The sequence below is a fragment of the Empidonax traillii genome, unplaced genomic scaffold (genome assembly GCF_003031625.1).
Source record: "Empidonax traillii isolate 1590-97213 ecotype Southwest subspecies unplaced genomic scaffold, ASM303162v1 scaffold53:size2875158, whole genome shotgun sequence".
Classification (NCBI taxonomy): Eukaryota; Metazoa; Chordata; class Aves; order Passeriformes; family Tyrannidae; genus Empidonax; species Empidonax traillii.
Genome location: NW_020955246.1, coordinates 2,027,160 through 2,050,220, shown reverse-complemented (window position 1 = coordinate 2,050,220; position 23,061 = coordinate 2,027,160). Strand labels below are relative to the sequence as shown.

Here is a 23,061-nt window from a genome sequence, read left to right as displayed (position 1 = left end):
TCTTCCCCTCTTAGTGCATCATCATTCTGTACTTGCCTCTGTTAGTTACCAACCTTCTTCAATTTTCAGTCTATGCCAGTACCCACCTTTTTCTTTCCTTCGTTCTTTAGGGAACTATTTCATAGTAGCCTGATGCACAAAGAGGTATTCATTTTGTTGCAACTGGAAGCTGTTGTGCATATATTAGACCCGTTAAAAATAAATATTTTCTGGTAACGTCTCATTTTCAATATACTGTTTCGCATGCTGTTCCATCCTCAGCAAGTAGAATATGTAGAAGAAATAAGTTGGGGGACTTTTTTACCATTTCACTCTACTACTATTTCACTTTTAAAACTGTTACAGGGTCATGAGTCTTCAAATGCTCACTTAGGCATTTCAGTACAAGAAAGTCATCAGAAACATCTTAGATTCATAAGGCAAATTTATAGGATCATAGTCCATTTATTCACTTATTCTCTGAGCTAGATACAGACAGCAAGATGAGTAAGACTAGTGAGTGGTCTTCAGAGTCCGCAGCTGTATCACAAATAACTTCTTACAGCAAATTAGAACTGCATATTTTGTAAATACCTGTTTTCCTTTCAAAGCTCTTTTCTGTAGAAAGACACAGATGTTCTTAATTGATCCTGGCTTTTATATCTGTATTCAAAGATGTTATATTGACTAAGATTGTCTGCTTCTTATAGGACAGGATCTGATACTTTATTCAGGATGTGGACTTATCCAAACAGTAGCGCTTATTAAGAACTTGCAATTATATGTGAGATCAGACAGCAAACTTTATATTTGACAATTTCCTGTCATTTTCAAAGCTGGTCAAGACTAATGATTTGAAGGCCAGACAGGAGGGTATCTCCATACCAAGTGCAGCTTTGGGGAAGTAATTTTGAAGGACCTATATGTAATCTGTATACATGTAAATGTAGAACATCTATGGTTACATCGTGAGATGTGTTGGTGCAGTAGGATTGGCTCAGCAGTGTGTTTACAGTAGAGATTTAAGCTCTGAGTTAGATTTACTGGGAAGTGAGCATCTCCACCTCTTGTTTCAAAGCTGTCTGAAGGTTTAAATGGTTCTTTGGTCCTTTTGTCCCTATTAAGTATTAGAGTGCATTTACTGTTGAACTTCCTGTTTAGTTTCCTCCTAATTGAAATCAGTTTACAAGCATCAGAACTTATCTTCAAACCAAATCAATGTTCAATAAATGGGGACATTTGTGAGGAATTTTGCTTCAAAAGCATCCTAATCAAAAGATTATGCCAATAGTCACTGTATTTCTGTGTTCGCTGCAGTCATGCTTTTTTCTGATACAAGAAATAGCGATAGGAAATGTCCATTTCAAAACAAACGATATTTGCTGCACATAGTTAGGCTATAGTACTCCTGCCAGAGCAAGTTTTTAGAAGCTAAAAAGCTTCTAAAAGCTTAGGCAGAGAATGAGCAAGTTCTCAGGACGGATTCCATTGAAAATTACACTAAAATGGTATCCAGTGCAGGAAACATTTTGTATGAACTACAGAATCTCAGAGGCAGAGAACACTCAGGAGAAGGATCGTGTGCTTGTCCTGGTCCATAAATCTAATTGAGCATCTGCTTCAGTGCCTGCCAGGGTCAGGATATTAGGTTGGATAAATCCCTGTGCCAGTCTGATACAGCTATTAGTATATTCTTAACTTTAGGAAATTGAGGAAACTGAAATCAAACATGTGGCCTAACGATGAAAAAGTTACATGATCCTCCTTCTGCAAAAAGCAAATTCTATGCGAGCAAGTGTGGTGTTGCCAGAGAAATAAAAATAAATAAGTTCTTTTGTTTATGAAATTAATTTTAATTACCGTCAGTAATTCCACAAATTAACACAAGGATTGATACCTTGATTATGGGTCTTTGAGGACTCCTGAGGAAAATACAGTGTTTCATGGAAATGTTTACTGACAGCATGGATTGTGTTAGTTATTACAGGTTGTGGAGAGGGAGAAAAAGAGCAGGATATTACAAATTCTGAGTAGAAAATAATTATAAATTTTATGTAAGATTAATGAATTGCTCTGGTTTCTTGTCCTACACATTGTGTAATATTTATAACTCCTATTTACTTATAATTTGTTATATAGAGTTGGCAATTTGTTTTCTTAACAAGTCTCAACATCTGAATTTCCAATAAATGCTTTTAAACAATTCCTAGGTGGACATTTTTACAGTTAAAAATACGAAAAATACTGTTTGCCAGATAATACAGTATTTTCTTCCTTCCTCTTTTCCCTTTTATTGGTACATAAACACACACACTGTTATATTAATGTAAATGTTGTATGTTCCTTCCTAAAAGCCACATAATTTTTTTTACTCTCTAAAACAAATTAAAACTTCTTTCTGCTCTGTTTCCTTATTCTGTTCTTACAAGATCAAAAGATAGTAGGTCATGTGTTGACACCTAACTATATATGTATAAGCAAGTTGTCCTTGTTAGTTACTGTGTTTGTGTGCAGGGACCTGAAGATACGCAATTTCTGTTGTAGCTGGGAATGTAGTTATGTTGGTAAATTTGCCCTTCTGAATTTTTCATCTCCTTGGCAAGCAGAAAAAATTTATTAATGTAATAATGAAGTGTAGAATTTTATACACAGTTCAGCTTATGCAGTTATTTTGTATCATTATGAATCATCAGAATTCCAATGTATGTTTTCTACTTTAAATGATATAGAATGAAAGACCTATCAAATAATGAGTTTAGTAGGTTAACTTCAGCTGAATTTTCTGGAGATTGAGATGAGTGCAAACAAATCAGAGCTGCCCTATCCATTTCAGTTGCAGCTGGCTTGCCACCAAGGTTTGAGGTGGAAAATCTAATGTTACAGAATTAATTGCTTTCCTTGCAAAGGTCATACAACATTGTTTCTGGCTATTGCCATACTGAAATCTTCTGAGTATCTCCAACAGATTTGCCCAACATAGGGAAACATATGGGTTGAAATCAATTTGTTTTGTTAACAGCAAATATGCTGAAGTAATCCATTTTTTAGTTTAACTGTCTTAGTACAAACCTCTTTGTCAGTAGCCTTATAATGAAGTAGAGTCCTTCAGGACCAATTTCTGTGTCCTTGTCTGAACTCCAGTTTGTAGCTGTATTTCAACCAGCCACTCCTATAGACTGAGCAGTAAAAAAGATACATTTCTTTACCTTTGTATATAGAAGTGTCTGAATTCTGTTTGTATTAACATTAGCACTTACAAAATTATTCTAATGTGGATTAGGAACAACTTTTCCACGATAGTATTGTTTTATATATGTCATGTCCTGCTGCAGCTGAAGTTGCTCCACTGTATTAAGAAGATTTGATCATAGAAACTGGTGCTTGTGCTTTGAGTATCCAGCTCAGGAAACATTTTCAGCAGTAGAGAATGCCCATCTTTTGAAAATCAAATCTTTCGAAGTAGTTCTTGTAGGCATTCTGTAACAGAGAGATTCAGATTCATTAACCACATTTCATACTCTTGACTGCTTTTTCAAAAAAAGTCATGTACATACCATACACTTAAAGTATTTTCACTTTACGGCTTCCAAAACAAAATGTGGTAGCTATATGGAGCCACTGACGTTAACTGTGTTTGGTACCTGTTCATTTTGAATTGAACTTCTAATTATTCGTGCTGCAGAAATAGGTTTAAATTTGTAAATTCTGACCTACTACAGTATAGAAACATACACAACTTAATGATTTTCTTTTTTTTTTTTTTAACGTGAAAGTCAGGTTTAATTATTTACTTTATATTAATACCTACCACTATAAGTTATAATACAGATTTTAAATCACTTTTCAAATCCTATACACTTTACTGGTACATTAGAAGCATTCATTAGGTACAGGAAAGAATTAAAAATTGAAAATTAGCAAGTGTTTATCACTTTTATTATATCTAATATAGAAACTATCCAATTTTTAATGTAAGAGATATTTAATCTGTGGGATCTCTAAAATAGTAAGGCATTAATTTATATCTTTAAAATGTTTTTCATTGGCAGCTAAAGAAGAACGTAAAAAAGAAGAGAGCAGTTTGGAAAATGCTCAAAAATGGTAAGTTTCTTGCTAGTGTTTTCTTACAGTTTATTTTGGTCAAAGTTGTTATTTAACTTGGGAATTGTATTAAATAGGAAAAAGGATCTGTACCTCAAAGAAATAATATGTTTTCTGAAGAACTCTTACGTAATTTTCCAGTGAAAAGTTCCGTTGAGTTTTTATACAAACAGGGTACTGTGTTTGAGGTTTTAATTACTGTCAGCATTGAAGTGAATCAGAGTTTCACAGAATATTGAAATAACTGATTAGCTACTTAATGAGGTAAAAATGTATTTCATCATCACTGAACATTTTTATTACTTAGTATACAGCATTCAGTCGCCTAAGAAACCAGTGAAATCCTCATGTTTTCTTTGTGTGAATATCTGTGCCTTACATATTTGCCAAAGGAGGCAAAATATGGACAAAAGTGAGATAAATTGATTTTTAGATGGAGAGTAATAGGTTAACATTTCTAATAAATTTTGTTTACCAAATTACAATTTTGTGAGAGTGAAGGATCTGTCTTTGCTATGGAGCTACTATAAATAAACTGGGGTAAATTAATTTTTAACTTCTTATCAATATTTTTCTCTTCATGGGCACTAAAGGCAGATTTGTGGTAATTTGGGTTTTAATTTTACTGTTGTCAGCCCAGTGTCACTCCACTTGAGACACCTAGGTTAGTTTTCCGAGGAAGACAGGAAAAGGGAGATAGGTACCTCCCAAATGCAGTTCAAGTCTTAGGTGGACTGTTTCCATTTGCTTGCAGAAGGTGCCTAAATTGGCTGAACAAGCGGCCGACATCAGCTAGGGCTTTACCTCCTAATTTCAAGGGTGGCTGACAGGCTCTACTTAGTTACAAACCTCGCTTTTTTGGCACAGGGCTCTCATATTCTGCCTGCTTTGTAGCCTTTCTTGAATAGAGTGGACTCTCCAGGATATGGAGCTGCACTTAATTTGCAGGGGACTTAGGGAATTAGTTGTCTGACACAGAGTTTGGGTTTTTTAATAGCTAACTGAATACTCAGTATTTTAAATTACTGCTTTTGAAAGGTAGAAAGCAGCCCAGGAAGCCAGACTAAGCTGGGTGTAAGCAAAGCAGTACTACTAGGGGGAAGGGCTGAAGAAGAAACATAAAGAGAGGATAAGAAGTGTCAGGATGAAAGCAGAGTGAGAAGACAGTGTGCAGGAATTCAGAATCCCACCTCTCTGTTCACCAACTGGGACGTAGAAGGATTCTGTTAGGAAGAAGAGAGCATGATGTTACTGGGGCTGCTGTTAAATGAAGCAAACCTGAGAAGAGTTTCTGGTCTTGCTGTCCCTGGCTCAGCTATCCCAGTCAAGGGCTATGAACATCTGAGGAGTATTTGGCACAAGTGAATGCAATGAAAATTTGGTTGCCCAGTAGACATAAAAGTTTTTAATCATGTAATTACAACTAAGGTATTTTAGTATTTTTAGTGTTTGAAATACCAAAATGGTTTATACAGATACTTAAAGCTCTATTCGTTTTATTTATTTATTTTTCTCCTCATAGTGTCACTACGAGACTCTTCAACTCTTGAATATTATGGGCTTATACATACTTATGTCACTGTGATTCTTTTACCATGGATTATCATTGAACTTGAAATAGAGTTACATGTTTCATACAAAACCTGTGTAAGAAATGTAAAAGGTTAAGGTTATCACATATGGGGATTAAAAAAACTATTATATTAATAGCTCACCTTGAACAATAAGAGGTATTCTTGAGTGTGGTCTAGAATCTCTTTCTATCTTTAAAGAATAAAAAAACCCTAAACCAGAGCATATTGGCTCACGTGGCTAAAATACAAGCTTATTTACTTTGTGAAGCAGCTGGAGTATATATTTCTTTATTTTTGGGGGGAAAACTTCTGGGGTTTTTTTATCTTTACTTTATATTCTTCAAACCTAGCTAAAAAGCTTTAACTTCAATCTAAGTCAAAAAGCTTGGCCCTAACCTTGACAATTCCATATGAAAACATATGCAGACTATACAAACATAAAATAAAAAAGAAATATTTCCTGAAACTGCATCTGTTGTTCAGGTAACATCTCTTGAATAGTTGGGGACTCATTACAGGTTTTTAAAATGCCTCTTATTTATTTTATTTTCAAGATTTACGCTTCCCATGTTCTAGATTTAAGACCTATTTGCACCTCTAAAGAAGAATATAACTTTCTTTTGATTAAATGAAGTTACTACTTTAAGAAAAACTAGTAATTTTTAAATATGTTGCTAACTTTATAGCATTTTTAGTAAGTATCACCAGCTCTTTCAGGATTCTTACAACTACTTTGCAGAGAAAAAATGATTCAACTTTTACAGTAGTGAACATACTTTTATTTATATCAGTACCTAGTCACATGGATCATTCCATTTTATCTATACAAAGCAATACCATAAAGGTTAAAAATGCACAATCAGTTAAAATGCTCTTGGAAGTACCATCTGTAATAAAAGGTTACTTTGGAAATTTCCAACTGTATAGCAACTCAGTAGCCACATTATAAAAGAAATTAAAAAAAAATAAAATATTGGCAGTGTCTTTTTTGTAAAATTAATCACTTTTGTTTATTGAAACATGTGGAAGGAGATGATTTACTTTCAGTAAAAACTTTGCAGACTGACTGTTGCTGACAGTCTGTGGCTTGTTTGTTGCTACTCACAGTTCTTCCTAAATACTATTTTTAACCAAGCCTGGAGATTTTTTCCTGACCTAGCACATGACTCTTCCATAGTCCTTCAATAAACATAAATAGGAGAATAATATCTTCATGGAGTGTAGCAGAATAAAATTATAAATAGATATAACATAGCATTCCCATGATTTACCAGTGTGACAAATATCTATGATGGCTTGTGCATCTGTAAGTTATCCTTCTGCAAATGAGGTGGGTATTGGAAGGTGAGTTATACTTAACATTAATTGCTGCTAAAATTTCCAAGGTTTTGGGAAGTTACGGTAATTACCAGCTTTGACTACTGTTTCCCCAGTGGACTTTCATGTTGACAGTTGTTTTTTTCTTCCCCCTCCCTTGAAGCTTTCAAGAAACAGTGGAATATTTTGGGATAAAGCCAAAGCCTGGCGAGAAGGAGATCACACCAAACTACGTTTTCACGGTGTGGTACGAATTCTGCAGTGACTTCAAGACCATTTGGAAACGAGAGAGCAAAAGCATTTCCAAGGAACGGTAAGGTTCTAATAAAGTCATTAATACCATTTTAGATGTCTGGGAAACTGCTGCTTCTCAAACCCAACAAATTATCCTCCTATATTTCACAGGCGTCATTGTTTTCTTTCAGATCTAATGGACATCAAGGAAAGATTATTCCCTCAGGGTGCATAGGAAAATTCACCAAAGGCATGCTGTCCCCACAAAAAGATAAACACATATAATCTGATAAATTACACTTTTGTAACCCCTTCCAATTACTAGCTAGTAAAATGAAAGGGGAGCTGTGCTAATTTATAACAGATTGCTTCTCTGTGCATTTTCATGTTGAACTAGCCTAAATGAGGCGATATTGCTGTCGCAGACAGTACAGACAAATAAAAGTGAATGCTTTTCCAGTTAATATACTGCACTTGCATCAAAGGGAAGCCCCAGAGATTCAGGCCACACTTAGCACAGTGTCGAAGCCCCACACTGAATTTACAGCACTACTTCTGACTTTCGGTGTCCTGCTGAGGACATCAAACTACTTGCCGTTAGATCTCACAACAGTCTGCTGATTTTATTAGTTAAGAATGCAAAAACCTAAACCCTTCAATTATTTTCTTGATTTTCTTAAGAAGCTTAAAATCTTTTACACAAAAAAGCAACTCTGCTACAAACGCAACATGCTCACTATATCATTTAAGAAGTCGTAGAGTGGTAATGTAGTCATGCTTTGGAAAAAAAAATGGAGCAGTCACTTTCAACATGAAATTTAAATTCAGGTGCTTATTCCAAATTAACAGAGATTTAGATAAAGATGTTTTTAAAAGTATCAACAAAAGTTGTACACTCATTTACACTTTCATTTTCCATTTTGCTTGAAAACAGTGGGGGTTTTAGGTCCACGTAAAGTATATTTTTGAAGGGCAAGATGTAGAAATTATGAATTCCCAATTATCAACCTTATGAGCATTGTTTTACAGATCTCACAGTTATAAACAATTGAAAGTTGTAGCTTTTTGAATCATTTATGATTAGATTAATTTTGGAAGCTGAAAACTGTCAACATTTTAAAAAATCTTTTATTTCCCTGTGTCTATATCAATATGCAAGTTTGGTTTACACGTTAAAAACCGTATAAAATAAACAATCCCTAGAACATTGCTATAGTCATGGTACAGATCATCTCAAGCATATATTTTCTGCTGAATCGTAACTTGTTTTTATTCCGAAAACAGTTAGGAGGAATAGAAATGGACTCCCCCCAAAAAAAAAAATCCAAACCATACATCCTTTTCTTTTTATGTAATTAGCATCTTGCTGATGGCATACAATGATCCCTTCAAAGAAATCTTTCTAAGTAGCCTGCTATATTCTGTGCTTTCCTACTCAGGTGAGTTGAGAATGTCTCATGGTTTAATAGTTATATAAATACAGTCTACATAGAAAAATACAAATCAAATATTTCATCAGTTCCTCTGATGGATGTCTTTATTGCTATTCAATGTAAAGCAGTATCAGTAGAATGCAGAGTAGCAGTTACTATAATACTTCAAAGTGCTGTCACTTTCTGTATCATATAGGCTTTTTCAGAATTTACTTCAAATTATTTTTATGAAGTTTCATTAATCTCAAAAAGACAATTCATTGCCCTTTACATTCAAACTTTGGGTGATTCATCAAGACAATAAGCTACTAAAATTAGGAGCCTTGTGTAATAAGTAAATTAGAATGACAGAACTGTTTTCATCATCCTGAACTGTTTTGTTGTGTGCTACTGAAAAGAAGAACATCAGTAGATTAGAGGAAATCAGTCGATTAGACTGATGGAAAATTTATTTTCATCACCTAAAAATGTCTTGTAAAGTCATGACCATTTAAGGGTTCTGTTTTACAAAGTATGAAAATAACAGTTGATGAGCTGATGTCCAAAAAAATTGGAAAGCAAGTTAAGAGTCATTCTGCACATTGGTAACTAAAAACCTTAGAATGACAGGAATGGACAGCTGTCTTCCTTAACTGGCTAATTAATTGGTTGCACTATTCGTTGTGCATTTTTGAAGATTGCAATTTAATTTAAAAAAAGGACTGTTTATCATGAACCAATTATTTTGTTTTGAAGGAAATTTTATAGAGGAAGAATTGACAGTATAAGTCAGTATTTTCCAACTTGGGTTCTGAAACTGAGGCATTGATATCATTATGTTAACATGTTTCCAATTGGATTACCCTTCACATTTCAGGAAGCATTGTGGAAACTGTGTAAAATGTGTATGAATTAGCTAGTCACATATGTACATATCTAAAAATTGATTTAAATGTTTACATTTATATAGGAATGTAAATGTACCAATGTACCAGCTTAATGTAAATGTACCAAATGTTGAAAACTTTTTTTTTGGTATTCTTTTGCATCAAAATCCAGTTGTGTTTTTGACAGCTTTTTAAATTAATATGTGTATGCATTCAGGTATACCAACTGCTGTTTATGAAATTTTGAGATGGTGGCTGAATTTAAGACTAAAAGAAAGGTTGGGTTTTTTGGCAGCAAAACACTTACAGCATGATAGATTGCATATATCTCCACTCTCACTTCTCTTTTTTAGCCTATTAATTTTATTTGCAGTGGGCATGTTTACGAATTCAGAATAAGTCTATTAAAGCAGTCAAGATCTGTTAAAGTATTTTAGGAGGTCGTCCTAGACAAGTCTGAAATAGGGAAGAAGTATGAATACAGAAAAAATACTATTAGTTTTCAGTGAGAGTTTCATCACAAACTGTGATTATGCTTTGCAAAAGAAATGTGAAAAACATTATACTAATGTTCTTTCAACTGTTACCCTTTAAATATGAAATAATTAAATAGAAAATAAATTATTACTATTAATTTAACCCACTGCTTACACTAGAAAGCTGAGATTGGTAGTTACTGGATTGAGTAATATCTTTCAGACTGAACATACATACAAATTTTATACGGCAGAATTCAGAAAACAAAACCAGATATAATCATTATTTAATGAATAGAATTACATACTTCATCTTAAAAACAGGAAAAAAAATATTTTTAATAGTATCTTTTGTGAAAGGTCCTTTCTCTAAAATGTTTTATTTTTTTTTTGAGTTTCATCTCTAACACAAAATATGTTGATGGTGTCAGCTTAATCTTTTGAAAAAAAAAAAAAAAAAAGTGGTTCTTTTATTGCCACAGAGGCAATAACATATTTGAGAAGCAGAAGCTTGGACTGTAGCAGTGTAGGTACCTAATGGTAGAAATGAAAATGTTCTAACAAAAGAAAAAGCATCAAGCAGGGCCCAACTAATTTTTGTTTATTATGGTAAGTTGGAGCTGTCTATAGCTTTCTACCAAACTCTTCCGTTTATTAATTTGAGAATGAATTGTATTCAGTGCCCTTTATTTCTGAACAGGAAAAGAGTAAGTTGGGGGAATACTTGTTCACAGCGTGATGTGATCATAAGAGATAACGTGTAAATTACAAAATCTCTTCGCAGTGATGACCATGCAGTATTTAATATTTAATATTTTCAACCATTTATTAGGCTAAATATGAGACTGCCTTGTGCCTAACAAATGACTGAAATTTGGCAGAAACACTTGCCATGGAAGAACTAGTAGATTATATTTTCATTTTCTATATCACAGCGAGCAAGGAGGAGAAGTGATCTTTAGTTCAACACATTGTATCTATTTTAGAAGACCAAATTTCTTTTATATTTGATTTGAAAAGTGAATTTCTCTTTCATCCACTGTATGTCATGTAGATGTTCCCTAAGAAAAAGAGTCGATGAGAACCTCGGTTTCCCGCCTTGCTGAGCAGTTTGTGCTATTGTAAAACACTCTTTCCTGAGGATCTGGAAAGGGCATCATCCAGCTATCATACAATCTGCCTGTAGGTTAAAAGCTAAAAGATGAGTGTAACAGATTTATTTCATTTGATATTAAACTAATGGTCTAATAAGGCAAATTGACATCACAACACAAATGACTTCAAAGAAAAAATTTGAAATATGACCATTAACATCATTGGTGACATTATAGATTCACGCTGGGAGTTTCTTGTACACATAGTTGCAGCATCAGGAAAAGGCAAAATGTTTGTGAGAAAATATGATCAATGAGCCCTACAGCATTACCAGGCTGAAGGCTAGAGGTTCATACCATACAGAAGCATTTGGAGTGAGTTTAATAAAAAAAAAAGAGTGGGAAGATTTTTGCATGTTTCTGAGGTTAAGGTGTAGCTATGGGGCAAATTGAGGAGATAATTACAACTTACAGGCCTGTACTGCAAAACAGAAATGGCTATTTCCCGTAGAGCGTAAAACAGATCTGGCAAAGTGCTGTGTCAAGGTTCTTGCTCTTGGAAAGAAGACCAGTCTTTCTCTTACTAGGAAAGCACTATACAACATAACAGAAAACATCAGCGAATCATTATGTGAATCTACAGTTACCCTATACAGTTCTTTTCTCTTCCTCTTCAGAGGATGTTGTAGAGCTAGGAGATGTAAGAATAAAAAAAGTGGGAACAAAATATTTCTGCATATGGAACCATTTAAATGAAGGGGAATTCTTTGTCTTGGAAAGGACTCTACTGAACAGGATATGATAGGGATCTGTACAAGCATGAAGGATTAATGAAAAATAGTCATTATATACCACATCTAATACAACAGAATCAATTCAAATTAGGAAGTGTGTGGTACAAGCCAAATTCAGACCTGCCTCTTTACAATAGTCATACTTAATCTGTTGAACACTTTGCCACAAAATGTCACAGGTGGCAAAAGCTTGCATTGCTTCCAAATGGTGACAATATAAAATCATATTAGAAAAATATATGAAGGTCTTACATAAGAAGAGATTTTCCAGCTGCAAAAGTGTTCTGGGCATTATCACTGTAGGTTTTGTCTGTCCTTATATACTCCTAGGTATACCAGTGGCCATCTCAGATGGTCTGAAGTATATTTTTGATCTGAACTGGTATAACCTTTCTCTTCATATTGTTTTCCTAAAAACATAAAAACGTATTTTTGTTTCTTGTGACTACAGAGATAAAATTTCTCACTCATTTTGTATAGCTAAATGCTGTCAGTAGATCCAGAAAAAAATAGAAACATATCAAACATATTAGCAATTTGAGATTTGACAACAAAATTGGCTGACAACATACATTTTACTGTATTTGTACTGCTTTAGTTAGTGAACATATATTAAAAATGCAATTTAAAGATTTGATCAATAATGACCAAGTTCTTTACAAAAGTTTTAAACCTGAAGGCAGTCGTATTGTATAACACAGTAATAGAAGTGGACAGTGTTCAAACTTCGTAGTCTGATATAAGGTTCCTAATTTTAAGCTAACAAAGAGCTCTCTAAAATCATCTTCCAGGCCAAGTGATACACAGGCATCTGTCTTCTGAAATTTTGAGACTGAAATCTAGTCTATTATATTGCATGGGCTAAGTGTTTTCAGGAAACAGTGCTGTTACTTAAGGTTTATGGCTGCATACAGAAATCACTGTAGGACTGAGAGCAGAAAGGCATGTAATTCATGAAAGGAATTTGAGCTATGGGGATATTTCTTAGTCTCTCAAGGGGAGTCAGTGTTCAGCTGTGTTAAGTATCTGGGCTGGGTATGCAGCTTGGCTCTAGATTGAAAGGTTGATGCTGACGGTAGCTACCTCTGCCTGTTCATCTCGACCCAAAGCTGAAATATTGTTTGCACAACAATTCCTTGTGCCAAAACAGTCTTATTGGAAAAGTTTGAACTTCTAGTCATGGAAAGCTCAGGTGGCACAGAATTGTCATTTGGCTGTTTCATAACCCACAACTATCCACATAACCCACCAGCTGCATGGAAGGAGCTGTAGAAGCAAAAAGAATGGATTATTCCAGAGTATCGAGAAGCTGAGAGACAATCCAGATAATTTGGTCTCTGGCATCACACAATAGCAGAGCTGGAACATTACATGAGTAGCAGTTGGCTCATTTAGAAGAGATTCTAGTTTTTCTAACTGAGGGCTTCAGAGCATGGAGCATGCCAGTTCACTCCTCCTTCTGTCTGAATTGATTGGGAAGCAGGCATGAAAATGATAATCAGTTTATCTGGTTAATCCCTGGCTTGATATCTTTTCCTGTAAGGAGAAAAAGTATTTTCATGAGCTTATGAATGAAACTTTTAACAAATACAGGCTTATGTTTAGATTTAGTTTCTGTGTCCCTAGTTACAAAATAAAAACAATTTTGAATAAAATTAATGTCCTTATTTTTCACTAATAACTTCTAATTTAAGAGACCTGACTTGCATACAGGGTAAAACAACATCTGCCACATAAAGGCAGGAAAAAGCCAGTTATGTTCCCGTTGCTTTTAGTAAGGATACATATGTAGCATTTGAGTCATGTCTCCTATTTAAAAATACATTTTTTTGAGAATGTAATTTTTTTTCTATATTGTGTGCTAATGTGCAGTACTGTACGATTTGACACCACATCTTCTTTGTTCTTTAAGGTATATTAATCTCTTTCGATCACTGTTGAAGGAGAATAACTTTTCTTTTGAACACATCCATGTTGCAACTGATCAGATTTAAAGGCTTAACCGACCTTTATTCCATGATGTTTTGCCCTCATGTTGCTGCTTGCTAAGTTAGCACATCGATCAGGTTGGAGCGAAGCACAGTGGGTCATCTGGTCCAACCTCCCTGCTCAACAGGGTCATCCTAGAGCACATTGCACAGAATTGAGTCCAGATGGTTCTTGAGTATCTTCAGTGAAGGAGACTCCACAACTTCTTTGGGCAGTCTGTTCCAGTGTGCAGTCCCTTTTGTCTCTTTTGTTGTGATTCAGCTATTCTACCATCCTTTCTGGTCTCTTTATCCTTTCCAGAACTCTCTGTCTGAAAATGTCCTTGTCACTATTTTTCTTGCATGTTTTACTGCACACTTCTATCCTTTCTTGCTTTTCTGCTTTAGATACACTTCTGTTTACTTTTCTATTCCCTTTCTTCCTCCTTGATTTCACATCTATTAGATTCAATCCCAATTTCTCTTCAATGCAGTCTCTAAAACCCAGCTGGACTACTGTGTCCATCCACACTATTTTATACTGGTGTAGGAAGAAAATGAAATTGAGTCCATTTCTTTGCACATCTCTAAACTTTTCCTTATGGCCATGCCTCTTTAAATGTCCAGTTAATGTGAGCTGCTATCTTGTACATTATTTCACACAAGAAAAAATCAGAAGAAAGTGCTGGGGACCTCGGCAAGAAAGGGTTATAGAGTGGTTGGTGGGATTCTTAGTTCATGTTGCTCAGCCTACACCTGTGAGCTTTAAATTGTGGAACTTCATCTCACGGCTTGATTCTGTTTCAGCACCCTCATTGTAAAAAAATTCTTCCTTATACCTAATCTAAATTGACCTTCTTTTATTTTAAAAACATTGCCCCTTTTCCTTTAAAAGTTCCTCCCCATCTTTCTTGTAAGCCTTTAAGTATTGGAAGGCCACAGTAAGTTCTCCCTGGAGCCTTCTCCAGGCTGAACAGCACCAACTCTCTCAACCTTTCCTCATAGAAGAGGTGTTTCAGCTTTCTGATCATTTTTGTGGTCCTCCTCAGGATCCACTGCAACAGGTTCATGTCTGTCCTTTGCTAAGGACTCCAGAGTCAGATGTGGGTAAAGAACAGTGTGTGTGTGTGTGTGTGTAAGTTTTGTTGGAAGGCTGTCACAGCTTTTAATGGAGGTTATGTATTCATATCTAGGGGGCTTTTTAATGACAATAAATTTTAAAATAATTAAAGTTATCCACTTTTATGATTTTGAATTTGATAGTTTTCATATAATTTCATTTTCACATTTCAAATATAATGCATCTGAACACATCAGCCAGTTCTAGTATCCTATCCAAGTTTGACAAAGAGTTATTTTTATTTATAAGGCACCTTTACAGCATAGGCGCTTTACTGATGTAAATACTGAGTTAACAACTTTCTTAAAATTGAACCATTTGATTTTTTAAAAATCCCAATAACTACCTTTTAAATTGTGCAGTTACATTTCTGATAGTCCCTGCTAATCTTATCAGTCATTTGTTAGCAAAGTCTTGGCTTTTTTCCCTAGGAGACCAAAGTGTAATACACATAATGTCTCTCATTGTTATAAGCCAGATATTACATGATTCAAATCATGTTAGTAAGTTGGTTTATTTTAATTTTGTATTCTATAATATTAATTCTATATTTTAAAATCCAGATTCCCTAGAAATGGTGCAAATGTGGTATAAAGTGCACAGGGCTAGGACTAAATCAGTAAGAGGCATAATTTTCTTTTTAAGTCTGAAAGTTTATAATCCCCATAATTCTCCCTTCAGATGTAAATATGGAGTCCAGACATTTAAACTCTACTTGAAAACACTTCTAGGACCAAAGAGAATGGGATCCAATAGAACACATGCTCAAAATAGGGAAGATTTTAGAAGCTGATCACTTGGTGTGATTCTGCTGAACCTGAAGAATGTCTTGAAATATATCATTATCTATGCATAAACGTTGTAGCTGTGAGAAATAGCATGCTGTCCAGTAGGTACTTTCATCCATCATTAACTGTAACTGTGCTGATTAACAAAATTGTGAAAAGATGAATGGTGTGTTGTCACTTAGTTGTTTGCCTATAGAAACAGAGAACACTAATTAAGTTTTAAAAATAGGCCATCTGTATTTAAAAATGTACAGAATAACAATTTTGTATTTGTGTATATGAGGGTGTAGTTACAGGTTGAATCAATGCTGTAGCTAAACAGTGTTGAAAATTATTTTACTTGAAAGTAGTGCTGTTTGTTCCTGTTCGTAAGCACTGGAAAGTGAGACTACACCAGTAACTACCCAATAGATGCTTCTAAAATACATAAAGAAAAAATTTTCATTTCTAGCACTGATAACATTTCCAAATTGATAAACACAGCAACTGAACTTATGACTGTGTTCTGTATTTTAAAAAGAACCTAGTTTGCTGCTACTGTTCTAGCAAGGAAGTACACATCAGTAGTTGCAGCTATAATCCACTTTCCTTTTTGCTTTTCTTCCAAAATTCCTCAAAAACTGAGTGTATCGAATGTGGTTTGAACTGGACATGGTGTTTTAAGTACTTTTTGACTGGCCATAATTATTTCTGCCAGTGGGAAAAGTTAAATAGTAGAAGAAAGTAGAATTTTTCAGTTCAAGAGTGCCAAGAAATGTGTTGCTTCTAGTAAAAGACTGACTTAATGTGCATTACTAGTTTCCTATTTTGCTAGTTCTCCTTGCTTGTAAAAATTCACTCCCTACTTTTTTCCCTCTGCATTTTGCATATGAATTATAAAGTAGGTGTATGTAGCATCAGTATTACGAAGGCACAGAGCACTGGGCAGATCCTGTATTAGGAGTGCCAAGAATTTTCTTTTTATCACTGTTTAGCACATAATTTCCCATGTGCTTTCCAGTCTGTAAGAGAAGAGTCCAGTCCCTTTTTTTTTAAATTCTCTGTTTCTTCTTTCTCTCCTGATTAAATTTCTCACTGGGTTCTTCTTGTTAAATCCCCATAGAAACCAGAGTTCTGTAGGCAAGATCCTAAGAGCAAAAAGAAAGAAACAGAGGAATCAGATCTCTGTTCCTCTTTCCCCTTATCTCTGTAGTACTGTCAGTAGACTGGTCTGTAGCTGAGCACAAGACAGCTTTAACTACTCCAAGACAAGAACACCTTCTGATTTGCCTCTCCAATTACCACATCAATGAGATTGGTCAGTCGATTCCATGTAAAGGAAAACAGAAAACAAAGAAAAAATGGTGGATGCTTTCATTTCAAGGTTTTCACGGGAAATATAATGTGTAGCCTGGCAAAAGGCTTACTAAAGTAGCAAATTCTATATGTACAATTGATTGAGACAGATAGCTTTTGGTTTTTTTCAGAGGAGGATCTTTTTGCCTTCATACTGCAGGTTTTTTAGTGGGAAACATGGTCCATAAAACCCAGCTACTGAAAGAACAGGGAAATCATTTGCCTGGTGACATTTTCAGTGAGCAATACAGACAGGCTGTCCTTTTGCAAATCTACTTTTGGTACTTTATTAAGTGCCTTTGAATAGAAATAGTAGTTTGTTGGGCTAATGTGCCAGAAAGAAAAGGTAGTGTGAGGGTTCTTACAGATAAAGTGTATACGAAGCAGAGCCAGAATACCTTTTTCTTTGAATCTAATGATGTATTTTTTGTGTTTCAGAATTAAAGTGGCTCAGCAGTCAGTGAGCAAGTTAACTGCAGAGAAGAAAGTTGAAACGAAGAAGATCAATCCTACAGCTAGCCTGGTATGATCTGGTTTCCAGTATGACATATGACACTATTCTTGTCATTCAGAATGACGATTGATTTTTGTGTTGTTGAAGGGTGATGTAATATGCTTAGTTTGAACATAGCAGAGTGATTTTCTTCCCAAGGAAAAATGTTAAAACTTATGCCCTATAGTAGTCCAACAGTTATATTTAAAACTTAGTTGAGTTGTGCCTAAGCATGGCTCTGCTCTTTTAGATAACAAAATATGAGAAGAGCTGCTTTTGTAGTTCTTCCCTTCCATTGCAGTGTCTTGTATTTTCTTCCATGCTTCATAGTGCATTGAAACTCACTGCATATATTTGTCCAGTGGCTGTCTGTTTTTTTCAAAACCTTAAAAATCTTGTTTGCTCTGTCGAATAATTGTAGAAGAGATTAAACCCCCATTTTGTTCCTTGCTGTATACCAGTGTTTTTGATACAACACAAAAAGAGGACTAATCATTTGCACTGTAAAGAAAACCTTTTTTGTCTGTGTGAAAGACACATAGGTCTCAAAGTCTAGAAAGAAAGAGACTAAGGGAAGGAAATGCACATGAAGGAGTCAGTATATTATTTCCATTCCCAGCAGAGCCTATCAGTTGCAGTATCGGGCGTCAGAGATAAGAATGACTACACTTACCTGGGAAGAGGTCATTAAGCAAGATAAACTACCTAATGCTAAATTAGAGAGAGCCTTTATGTCAGCAGAAACCATTCCAAACAAGAGAAGGTATTAGAGTCACATGAATTTGAAATGTATCTGATTTTCTGTAGCTGCACTGTTCTTCACAGAGATGTGTATTTTTACTGTACACAGTATTTGACAAGTGTGTAGCTAAAGCAAACTCAGCTTTTCCAAAGTGAGTAATGAACTGGTTCTGACCTTCTTTGAGTGCTCCAGGCATTTTTAAATTAAAGAAAACTTTAATCTACTATGACTTGTTTAGTACTTCTCCATCTTCAAGACCAAATGCTCATGGCAACTTGAGAGGAGATGGAAAATTATAGACAAAAATGATAATAAAACTCCTTTTCTTTTACAGAAAGAAAGACTACGTCAGAAAGAAGCCAATGTGACTGCCAACTGAAAGAAGAACGATGAAAATGATGGGAGTGATTTCATATCTTGCATGATGCTTTATTACACCCATGGCCCAGAGAGCACCTTATGTTAAATACTGAATTCTGCTTTGCTAATCTGTTCCAAGACAATCTACTAAAGACTTTTGAGTTCCTTCAGAGAGGTTTGTATGTTCAATGGAGGGAATTCTAAGAAGGTTTTTATATGGGAAGTAAACCTATTTTCTGTAACTCTTCCTTACATTGCTTAAAATGCATCGTGTTGTTAATCGTTATTTAAAATACTCTGTGCATAATGCATTAATACGGAAGAGCTAAAATGAGCACATTGGATGCTGAGTTAAGTAATGACTAACAACATGAAGGTTATTTACAGGGTTTTGTGTAGATGAGAGCAAATATGCCATTCCATTCACAAAGGCTATTGCATCATAGCTTTTGTTACTTCAGCAGTAATTGAGGTAAAATTGACTGATTCTAAATAATTTTTTAGTGTCAAAGTATCAGGTGCATCTTTCTAAAACTGATTAAATGTAATTATAGATTTGTGCTGTATTTTACTATATTTTTAAAGAAGCTTCAGCTTATGCCATACACTGAAATGGATATAGTATTTTGCACATGAAAAGGAGTAGTTTCAAATTCTTTAGTTTTATGATTGATGGCATAACTGATTCATTATTTTTATGGTTTTAACCTAACATTTCCTAAATTTTGAGCTTCAAACAAAAAAATTATAAAATGTATATTTTTATTTCAGTATATATTTAAAATATCAATTCCACAAAATTATGATCTTATTAGTCATTATTCATTGAGTTAAAATACAATAATATATCTCAATGAAGTTACGTGTTTGCCATTAAATCTCTGGCTTTTAATTCCATTGAAAGCTTTCTTTTAAACAGCAAATATCTCACTCTAAAATATATAATGCAGCCTGCTCTTCTCCCCCTGTGTTTGTATGAAGAATGTGTCCAGCATACATTATATATATATATAATATATATGTAATGAGTAAAACTTGAGGAACCATAACAGGGTCTTCTCAGTGTCCTCCTTTAACATTATAACCATTGCTCATAAAGTAGCAGAGCCTGAAAATAACCCTACTGAATATCCACTTCCTTGAAGATTTTTACTGCATTTTAAGGCTTTTGGTTCTTAGGAGGAGAAATCTTGAAGCAGAAGTTAATTTAAGGTAAAACAGAAAAGTGAATCTGCTTGAATCTTGCATTATGATAATGATAATGATAATGTACCCAATGAAGTTGGTTACAAAGACAAATTAGGTGAAGCAAAAAGGTAACAGGGGAAAGGTGTTAGTCCTTTGCTTAGAAACAGGAAAGAATATACATGAAACAGGCATCAGTTATCATACATCAAATTCAGTAGAGAAACTGTGATGAAGCCTAAGGCAAAGTCATCCCTTGAAGTGATTTTAAGGAAATATTAAGGGAAACAGCAGTTGTAGAGACCCCATCCATAAATTAATTTGAGGACTTCACTGCAGTTTTCTTTAATAGTATCTCTCTTATTTCTGCATAAATAAAAATAAAGGACTCAAGATTCTCTTGTATGTTTTTGAGTTTCTGGCTGCTACAGATATACTCAAGGTGTGTGAGCATAATTCTTATGAAGCAGTCAATAATATGCCAGCAAAAATAATCTGATTTGTAGTTTGACTAGTTCCATTGAAGAGAAAAAAATTCCAAAGTTTTAAGTTTTCTATCTTCCATTAAATAGGCAAAATACATTTGTTTCCAATACTAGTAGTGATAAGCAAGAGGAGCAATAATGCTTATAAAAGCCAAAGAACAATAGCAAGCAAGGCAATTCTGATGAGTGTTAAGCAAATGAGTGTTGATTTTTGATATAGTTTTCTATCTGTAAAGAAGATAGTGTATATTGCCATTTGACATGATCAAGAATATTTCAGTGAAATGTTTTACTTGAAATATTATTCAGCAAGAGTAGCACTGTTTGTGAAAAACGATTCGTCTTGAAAATTCTCATTAGAAGTGTATTGTGGAAAAAAGGTTTTAAATTATTGAAATACCCTGTTTCAAAATTTATAAATGTGAATTTTCATTTTTCAGTTTAAATTCACTCTTCATTTTGAAATGTTTAAGAATGTATATAAAAAGGGATTAAAATTAAAATTATTCATGTACTGCATTCCTTGATCATATTTATAATTCTTTTTTCAGATTATCAATTTGCCAAAGTTTTGAGAATTAAGGTTATTTTTCAGAAGATACAAAAACTTATATAGTGCAGGGACCTTGTTTCTTCTTGTAATTGTACTGATTTTCCTCTCAAGTCAGGGACTCTGATTCCAGCTTCACCCACAATTTCACCCATGACCCATGACTAACAATTAAAATATTTTTAAATGAAAAGAACAATTCACCCAGATTATTTAATTCATTTTCTTAATCAAGACTTTAAGATGGTTGGATGGAATTTGTCAGCTAAATACCGCATTTACACCCCTAGTGATAAACAGAAGCGTCTTCAGACAGTGATTGCAGTCACAATGGTACATCTGCTGGCTTTAACTCAAATGTTGCATTGGAGAGGAGATATTAAGGGATATATCTATGTAAGCTGAAACATCTGTGGTACATGTCTACATTGCTGTCAAGGAAGTAGAAGTAAAGAGTGGACTCAATTAAACCACACAGCAACAGATAGTTAAAACTTTCTGGTCTATGTAACTTAAAATACCTCAACGCTTTGTAGAAGTTGCTTCTTTGACCATGAAGTAGAGGTGGCTTAAGAGGGGGGCTTTCTGTTTTGTTTTGATTTCATCTCTTCTGTTATTGCCAAGCTTCTCAAAGTCTGTAAAACAAAGCACTGTTAAAGCCCATGTTACTCAGTAGGTGCTTATGACCCAGAAAAATAATATACATTACTGCTTTATAAACTGAATTATTAGGAAGAATTCGGTATAGATAAATAGATATGAATAATCTTTGAAGTGCTCTTTACCTTATTTACATCATTACCACTTGCAGATTTTAAAACGGAAGACTTTTTAGTGTCTTTGAGATCTGACGATAGAAATTATATTTTCGTTATGTTTTTATTAACCTTTGAAAACTAACCAGGTGTTTTGCCATGACTAACCCATGCAAATGTTTTATCACAGGGTTATAAATGTATAGATTAAATGTTACACTTTTGTATTTAACTTAAAATTTTTTGCATCAAAACAGAAACTGTATGATCTTCAGTTTCTGTATATATAGAAAATAAAAGTAGAATGGATGGAATATGCAGTAAGCAGAGAGTAAAATAATTGAACATCTTAAGCAGTTCTAGGAAGGATAATATTTTCATACGATTTCAACCTTTCTGAATTGTTGAGTGTATCTCCTCCAACTAGATACAAGCAGCCAGGGTATCTCTGACCGGTCTAATTTTTTTTCTACGTGAAACATGAATAAAAAATATTTTGTTTTCCGTATGGTGTAGAGGGTGCTTATTGCCCTTATTTTCCAGTAAGTTGATACCAATTACTTTCTTAGATTTAAACATCTTTCCTGGCTGAACATGGGGCAGCAGAAGACTGTGTAGTTACTTTTTTAATAATACTGTTTCTTCATTGCTTCAGGTCAATATCTTAAAAATGGATGCCTTAATCTTGTCTGGGTGTGGAATTTCACAAACACTCAAACAAGTTAGAAATATTAATTTCTTTAATCTGTGTTTAGGCACCCATCTAGGCTTATAATTTCAGGAAATCATGTCCACTTAGGTTTTTTTTTCCTTTTTTTTTTTTTTTTTTTTTTTTTTTTTTTTTTTTTTTTTTTTTTTTTTTTTTTTTTTTTTTTTTTTTTTTTTCTCCTTTAACACCTCTGGAATTTCTTAGTGCCAGTTAGTGAATTTCAGGATTTGCAGTCTGGAGAGTTCTCTTTGTCATTCTTCTTTTGAAGATGAACCTGCATATAAATAAATTTTTAAAAAAATGTAATAAAGAAAATAAAAAGTTAAACAGTAACTTGATTATAGTCAATAAGTTGCTTCAAAGAGAGAAAAATACCATGAGCAACATGGTTCCTTGAGCCAACAAGGAAAAATGTAACAAAACAGTATAAAAATTAAAATCAGATTAAATTTAAATTACCAATAAATTCCAAACTATTACTAATGAGGATAGTTAACCACTGGAAGAAGTTATCAAAGATGGTTGGGGTTTCTGCATATTCTGATGCTTTCAAATCAGTATGGAACATTTTTCTGAAAGGTCTGTGTAGTAGAATACAGCTTATTGGATTCCATTCAATGGCATCCCATGTCCATTAACTCACCAGTTCAAATAGTTCCTCTTGACAGAAAAATGTAACAATAAGTGTGCAAAAAGATACATCA

General features: G+C 34.1%; 1 protein-coding gene across 2 annotated transcripts in view; it reads left to right on the top strand.

Annotated features, from left to right (window-relative positions):
- FMN1 (formin 1) overlaps positions 1–19,007 on the top strand; it is a 131,050-nt gene extending 112,043 nt beyond the window's left edge. For both annotated transcript variants that reach the window (XM_027879306.1, XM_027879305.1), the window contains 4 exons: positions 4,029–4,080; positions 7,135–7,284; positions 17,517–17,601; positions 18,648–19,007. In XM_027879306.1, the coding sequence (XP_027735107.1) occupies positions 4,029–4,080; positions 7,135–7,284; positions 17,517–17,601; positions 18,648–18,692 (332 nt within the window). In that variant the 3' untranslated portion in view covers positions 18,693–19,007. The remainder of the gene's footprint in view (positions 1–4,028; positions 4,081–7,134; positions 7,285–17,516; positions 17,602–18,647) is intronic.
- Positions 19,008–23,061: the final 4,054 nt, after the last annotated feature.